We start from the raw sequence: 7,600 nt of genomic DNA on the forward strand, positions 1-7,600 counted from the left end.
GACCGGTGCTAATTTCGCGCCCTGTACATGTAAGCATATCTACATGTAAGCACATGTAAGCAGATGTAATGCCTTTTAAATTGACTTATTTCTTCTATTATATGAACTCGTTCTCAGTATCGCCCGTAGGGTCTATGTCTCCCTGACCTCTGTTTGACCTGGCTCGTTTTGCTATTTCTGACTAACCCTAACCCTAACCATATCAGATAGTTACCAGGGTTAGGGTTAGATAGAAATAGCTAAACGAGCCAGGTCAAACAAAGGTCAGGGAGACATAGACCGTATCGGCCTCAGTATCACGTAAATATCCTCGGAAATTGCATAAATTTAGTAGCATAAATTAATCGCAGTATGTGCCGGTGGCACGTTTGAATTGCTGCCAAAATTGTTACCACAAAACAATCGAGTGCTTGTTGACTGGTGCGTGTCGTTATTGCGCACCAGGGTGGGGGGGGCACTTGCCTCGGAACTGGGTAGGGGGGTGCCTCGGGGACCTTGAAAACCTGACCCTGTCACAAACCGATTTGCGGCCTAAAATACACCCTGTCCCAATATACGGCACTAAAAAGTATACCCCGTTGCAATATTGAAGAGCAATACAGGCTTCATTCTGACATTCTAGGTAATAAACATGATTTAAAAAATGCTATAAGACAGTAACACAGACCTCATTCTGACATCTAGGTAATTAATACCAGTACTGGAGAACTACATTATTATGCTCCAGACGATATTGGCTTGCCTATATTGGTCCAATATCGGCCTGGTGATATTGGCCCAATATTGTTTTGCCAATATTGGGCCGATATTGGACCAATATCTGCCTATATTGGTCCAATATTGGCCTGGTGATATTGGCCCAATATTGTTTTGCCAATATTGGGCCGATATTGGACCAATATCAGCTTGTTTGCTGGGTATCTAGATAACCCTGTGCCAATAATGATGTTCGGAAAATATACCCTGGGCCAATAATAATGTTCGGAAAATATACCCTGTGCCAATAATGATGTTCGGAAAATATACCCTGTCCAGCGGCACGTCCACAGTACCTATACCGCTGGGACCACCTGCTGGCCCCACCGCTGGTTTTACCTTTACCAGTACCTATCAGTGTTGTAGTCGAGTCCGCACCCCCACCACCCGAGTCCGAGTCCGAGTCCGAATCCAGTTTTGATAAAAAAAATCAGGGAAAAATCGGAAAAGGGGAAAAAAATCAGGAAAAATGGGAAAAAATCGAAAAAAAGGGACAAAAAGGAAAAAATCGCAAAAGGCCATCGTAGACATTCGAAAGTGTATAGTCAGCCGAAAACACAGAGACACGAGTCATACGAAACGTGTCAAAGTAACGGATCCATATTTGTGTTTTACGAGAATGACATATGGCTTGTTGAACCAAATGAGAGAGTGCTAGTACCTTCGAAGTGGTAGAAGAAGAGAAAGAATTAAGTGGCAGAAAAAGCGCAAAGGGACAAAGTGACAGCAGATTCAAACCAAAGGGACAAGAATCTTAATCGAGCCATTAAAAACGTTACATGATCAGGCCGTGTATCTAGAAAACCTAGGAATTCTTGTAAACTGCGTGTTACAATAAATGTACAGTTGTGTACTATATGTATGTAGTAGCCTCGAGCCGGCCTCGACCCGAGTCCTCGAGTCTGGAGGGCTCGAGTCCGAGTCCGAGTCATTGCACTCCGAGGCCAAGACCGAGACCGAGACCAAGGAAAATGGTCTCGATCGAGGCCGGTCTCGAGGCCAAGATTGCTTCACATATGTGTTGGCATCTCTCATGTAAGCACGTGTAATGCCAGCACATGTACATCAGGACACGAAATTCAGATTTTGTGCACCAGCCCAGAGGCCTGGTAACAGTAATTTGTACCAGCCCTCACAAATTTGTTTGTAAACTCAATGTCATGTTTCACGCTTTTATTCTTGATTTCGAATTTGTAAAATGTTGATAAGTTATGGCGTGATATCCTTCAGGTAAACAGTAATGTAGGCTTTTTGCTATAAATAATGTAGCTATAAAAAATGTAGGTACTCGCTAACACGGCTGATATGTTACCGGCCCTCCAAATAATTGGCCGGCATATGCCGGTGGGCCGCGGTGGTGATTTTGCACCCTGTACATGTAAGCACATGTGATGTAAGCAGTTGTAATACATTTTAAATTGACTTATTTCTTCTATTATATGAACTCGATCTCAGTATCGCCCGTAGGGTTTATGTCTCTCTGACCTCTGTTTGACCTGGCTCGTTTAGCTATTTCTGACTAACCCTAACCCTAATCCTAGGCCTAACCCTAATCATATCAGATAGTTACCAGGGTTAGGGTTAGTCAGAAATAGCTAAACGAGCCAGGTCAAACAGAGGTCAGGGAGACATAGACCTTATCTGCCTCAGTATCACGTAAATATTCTTTGAAGTCGCATAAATTTGGGTCAGTATGTGGTGCGTTTGAATTGCTGCCAAAATTGTTACCACAAAACAATCGAGTGCTTGTTGACTGGTGCGTATCGTTATTGCGCACCAGGGTGGGGGGGGGCACTCGCCTTGGAACTGGGTAGGGGGGTGCCTCGGGGACCTCACGGGCTGACAAAGTCAGCTATGCAGCTTGTAGAATCGCATGAATGTCCGTCCGTGCGTGTGTGTGCGTGCGTCCGTTCGTCCGTGTGTCAACAGTTATGGCACAAATCTTAACCGCTCAACATACGGTCTTGATATTTGGGACGTCGGGGGGATCGCGAAAAGGACTCGTGATGTCGAATTTGGGGGGTCAAGTGTCAAAGGTCAAGGTGTGTCAATGGAAGGGGAATATTTCCCCCTTAACTTAAAGTATAGGAGGAAATACGGAATTGCGACACAAATCTCAACGGCTTGACCTACGCTCTTAATATTCGATGTATAGTGTGATGGGGAGTAAACCCATCACCAGTGCGAAATTGGAGGTCACAGGTCAAAGGCCAGTGGGGGGAAAGGTCAGATATCAGACATTTTTTGAGGACATGGTCTAACGGACCAAGTGGAAAACTATTTTGTTTCAGCGCTGACCTACCATTTTTATCACATTATTGAAAGGACCATGAAATGTGCTTTCTGCTGACGTGCGAGGAGTAAGTGTCTGATAACCTTTTGACCCACAAGAGGAGGGATAAACACGGATTTGTTGACTGTTAGCAAAGGACTGAACTGCTTTTGCTATTAGAGCTGCATTGCAGTACACGTCAGTTGAGCGCTGTCGCTCTGCGGCACTTGTTTTGTATGACAAATTTACCATAATATCATGCAATTCACAATCTCCCTTTCTTAAATACGTATCAAAATACGTATCGTGGTGTGACCCTAGTGTATCGTTACACATCTACTCAGTGCACTGCCAAGTTTGGCAGGACATTAAAGAGGAGGGAAATTGGGGTTGAGCATTATTACGCAATTTTATTACTATTATTACGCAATATCTTCAAGCCAAGGGTCTAATTGCCATAATAAAACTGTCATATAACTTTCACCTCGTAGTTGCCAAGGTCCTATATGTTTATAGGATCTGATCTAACATATCGTCTTCACGCGAAGAAAGGAGCTAGAGCCATTATACTGTTGCAATTTAGACACCGACTTGAAGATATTAGGAGTGTATAATTATGAATCAGGGGTTAATAATGACAAATTTGTCATTATTAACCCCTGTTATTATATATATATACTCTATATAACTATACTTATTATTATTATTATATCCTCTTAATTATTAGACCATTCCTCAATATATTTGTTCACAATTGCATTGAATTGAGCACATTCCAATGCTTACATGTTTGAATATGACACTTGTATGTAGGTAGTTATTGTCTGCTTGGCAGCTGATTCTGTACGCGCCTAGGGCCGGTAGGAGTTTTTGGGCTAAAGTTAGCCATTGAACCTTATTCACATAGATAATTAAGCTGATTAACATGCAAATGTACAGCCGGCCGTAGGCTCTGGGTGGGGCCAAAGTGGCTACATAACAAATAACTCCCTTTGGTCTAATAATATCTGTGCTTGTCTGCCGTTTTGGCGTGCTTGGTGTGCTATATAATGCTTCCTAATGCTAGTAATAAAATGTAGGTTATTTATCCGTTCCTAATTACAGGTCATAAAATGCTAGTTATTTCATGGTTCCTTAATGCCCACTACTGACTTTTGTTCTATTGTTGTCTGTTCATGACTATTGAATTATACAATATTCTGTATCCTGCTTGCAGTGGTCGGCACTCCCCCCACCAGCACATTTAGCGCGCAAAATATCTGACATAGAATTGCCAGAGCATTCTTGGAATCAAAGTCGGACGGAATTTGCGGAGGTGGGTATGCGATCAACGGGAAACCAGCTTTCATTGGGCTAAGGCCAATAGAATTACAGATCAGTGTGAAAACTTTCGATTTTGCATCGCGTGCCAACACTGGCTCGCACGGTAAATTTGACAAGCAGTAACCATTTACTATATTGTGGAATGCAACTACTCCAAAACTCAATGACCCTGTCCAACAAACCATTTGCATATAGCCATGCTTATATTATTCAATCAATCTTTGTCATGCGTTAACTAGAACTGTTACTCTGCCAACTTTTCAGTGAATTTATTATATTTGGAAATGTGATTTCGTGTCGTTACCTGAGAAGCGAACTGATGCTCAGAGTGCGCAAATTATTATTACCTAGATATCTGAACAAAGTTGGATCTAATTCATATGCAATGCAGGTGGCGCAAAAATTAAAAAGGGAGTCCCGCCGAGTCAAATTACTCCCTGATTTACTGCCGGACTCCCTGATTTACAGATGCAGAGAGTCGATATGATCCCTGAAAATTCTGCTAACGTAACTAGCCTTCGCTTCAGAGCACTGCCTCCCGGAATGAACCCGTCATTTTTTCATGCCAATCGTCCAAAGAAAATTTGGCAGAGCTGCTACTGCATGAATCTTAAAAATATGCACATAGCGCGCTCGTTTGAACCTCAGATTGCGACTCCGCTCATTTTGCCAAGTTGCCTGAGTGCGTTGTGCCGTGTTATTGGGACTGGTCTATAATCCTGCGGGTAGTTGGTCCTACGGGTCGTTGGACCTACGGTTTAGGTCTATAATCCTGCGGGTAGTTGGTCCTACGGGTCGTTGGACCTACGGTTCGGGTTTATAATCCTATGGGTCGTTGGACCTACGGTTCGGGTTTGAATCCTATGAGTCGTTGGTCCTATGGGTCATTGGTCCTACGGTTTGGGTCTATAATCCTACGGGTCATTGGTCCTACGGTTTAGGTCTATAATCCTACAGGTCGTTGGTCCTACGGGTCGTTGGTCCTACGGGTCGCTGGTAGGACGACCCGTAGGACCAGCGAACTGTAGGACCAACGACCCCGTAGGACCAGCGAACTGTAGAACCAACGACCCCGTAGGACCAATGACCTAGCTGTCGGTTGGACTATAGAACCTGAACCGTTTTATTTGCTCATGCCTAATTGCCAATGAGCCAGCTATTCATGAGCATTTTCTGAGGCCATGTTCTGAAAGAGTTCCATTAGTCAGGTCCGTTGGTGCAAAATATGGGCCGAATCATTACAGGAGTGACAAAAGTCCTAAACTTGGCACAGTTGTAGCTTATGACAGTACTATAATTATTAGAGGGGGTGCTCAATGCAGATATTCCTTAGAAGTGAATTACAGATGATTAATTGTTCGAACCACCCGTCTCCGAACCCCCCTACCGTGCCCTCCTGTACTGCGTTTAACCCCCCCCCCCCGCGCATACGCTATTACGCTATAGGCGGCATGAAAGTGTATTAACTCTAACTAATATCTGGAGAACGAGACAGTACTGTCGATAAAAATCGCCACGTGTGTGGCACCCAGCGACAATGCAACCATCTGTCAGCAACATACCACTGTATGAACTGTACGTGACCTGTTCAAACCACACCACGGGCGCTGCCATATTTGATCACGTGCTTCAAATCATGCATTTGATTGGTTAATCCAAAAACTGTTGCCTGAATCCGTCGCAAACGTAGCGATTTTTCAGCGACTTGGCAACAAATATCAAACGTGTTTGATATTCCAGCGACAAGTTTCTGGCGTCAAAATCGCCATCGCCGTGCAGCGCACACGTGGCGATTTCTCGGCCAGTACTTTCGATAAAAATTGCCACGTGCGCACTGCGCCGGGCTTAAGGGACCTCACTACATGAAAGAGGCCATGTTCAGCCAGACTAGCTGCTAAACCATGACTTTGCAAACAGTATTTGTTAACCGACTGAAACTGATCTGGATCCGTTACTGGAGATAGCTCACTTCCATCAAAATTGAGTGCTGTAGGCCTCTGAGATGGCAGCTGTAATGTAGCATTGCCACATTAGGGTGAGTCATCACGATCCACCACCTATTTTCTTCTGACCAAAGTTCTAGAACGCAACCTCAGTTTGGAACAATGAGCTATGCAACACGTCAGGCGAGTGGCGTGGCAGGCATTATCACACCGTGGAACCTTCCCATGTATCTGCTGACTTTCAAGATTGCCCCAGCCCTTGCCGCTGGGAACACAGTTGTGGCGAAACCCAGTGAGATAACTTCTGCAACTGCATGGATGCTGTGCAAGGTGTTTGAAGAGGCTGGTAGGTTGGGTAGTCTGTGCTCAGAAGGGATCTTATGTTGCCATTGTATTCTTACATGCAGTTCTTATTTTGATCTGACAGCTGCCATTGGTTGTCATTGCATACTATGGAATGTCAGCATAAATCTAAGCAATCATATCTACAGTCCTTGAAATTAGGTACATATTCATGGCCATCCGAAGGGGGGGGTGCGATGGGTGCGGTCGCACCCCCTTTTTTCCATGATTCTTGATTCAACCAAAATTATTTCTGAAATATTGGTCATAAATTGTGTGCAGAAATGCTCCAAAAGGCTCAGATTACACCAGAGAGCATCTAAAACCCCCTGAGCTTCCAGGGCCCTTCCGCGGGCCCTGGACCCCGGCCGTGAGGGACTTCGCGCTCGTGATGTGCACTTTGTGCACATTATTACACTGAAAATTTGAAATACTCTTGTCATGCGCCACTCCCTGTTTGAAAAGCTTGGGACGGGCCTGATATTTATCTTGTGGGAGAGGCAATGAAATTTGCTTCTTGCAAGAGTTTGTTCAATCAATCTCTGATTGGGTGATAAGATGCACAACGATTTGCAAACGAAGGTTGCATTTGTCTAAAATCTGTGGTCATAAAAAGTGGGTACTTTTATTTCTGGAAAAATCATGTAAAAATGTTTTGCCCAAGGTGTATGAACCCTAGCTCTGCATCACTCTGCAGCATGTAAATACAGCTGTACCTATATACCGTGATAAGCCACTTTATTATAAACAATTAAAGGAACAGTAGCCTCTAGGTTATAGGGTTATTTTCAGCTAATTTAGGTTATAATTGCGCTACATAAAAAGTTTCATGGTTCAATCACTATTAGAAATATTTTTAAAAAATGTTTTAAAACTAACGACTACAGTTTGATTACAACGACGGTGGCGCCACTCAGAAAAAGTTGCGTATTTGCATTTTTATTTTGCAGGTAAATGACCGAGG

General features: G+C 43.8%; 1 protein-coding gene across 1 annotated transcript in view; it reads left to right on the forward strand.

Annotated features, from left to right (window-relative positions):
- Positions 1 to 6,348: 6,348 nt before the first annotated feature.
- The window catches only part of LOC106807036 (aldehyde dehydrogenase family 8 member A1-like), a 28,433-nt gene continuing 27,181 nt past the window's right edge, over positions 6,349 to 7,600 (forward strand). The window contains exon 1 of the mRNA XM_014809251.1: positions 6,349 to 6,640. Coding sequence (XP_014664737.1) covers positions 6,457 to 6,640 — 184 coding nt within the window. The 5' untranslated portion in view covers positions 6,349 to 6,456. The remainder of the gene's footprint in view (positions 6,641 to 7,600) is intronic.

This window comes from Priapulus caudatus, unplaced genomic scaffold (genome assembly GCF_000485595.1).
Source record: "Priapulus caudatus unplaced genomic scaffold, Priapulus_caudatus-5.0.1 Scaffold192, whole genome shotgun sequence".
NCBI lineage: Eukaryota > Metazoa > Priapulida > Priapulimorpha > Priapulimorphida > Priapulidae > Priapulus > Priapulus caudatus.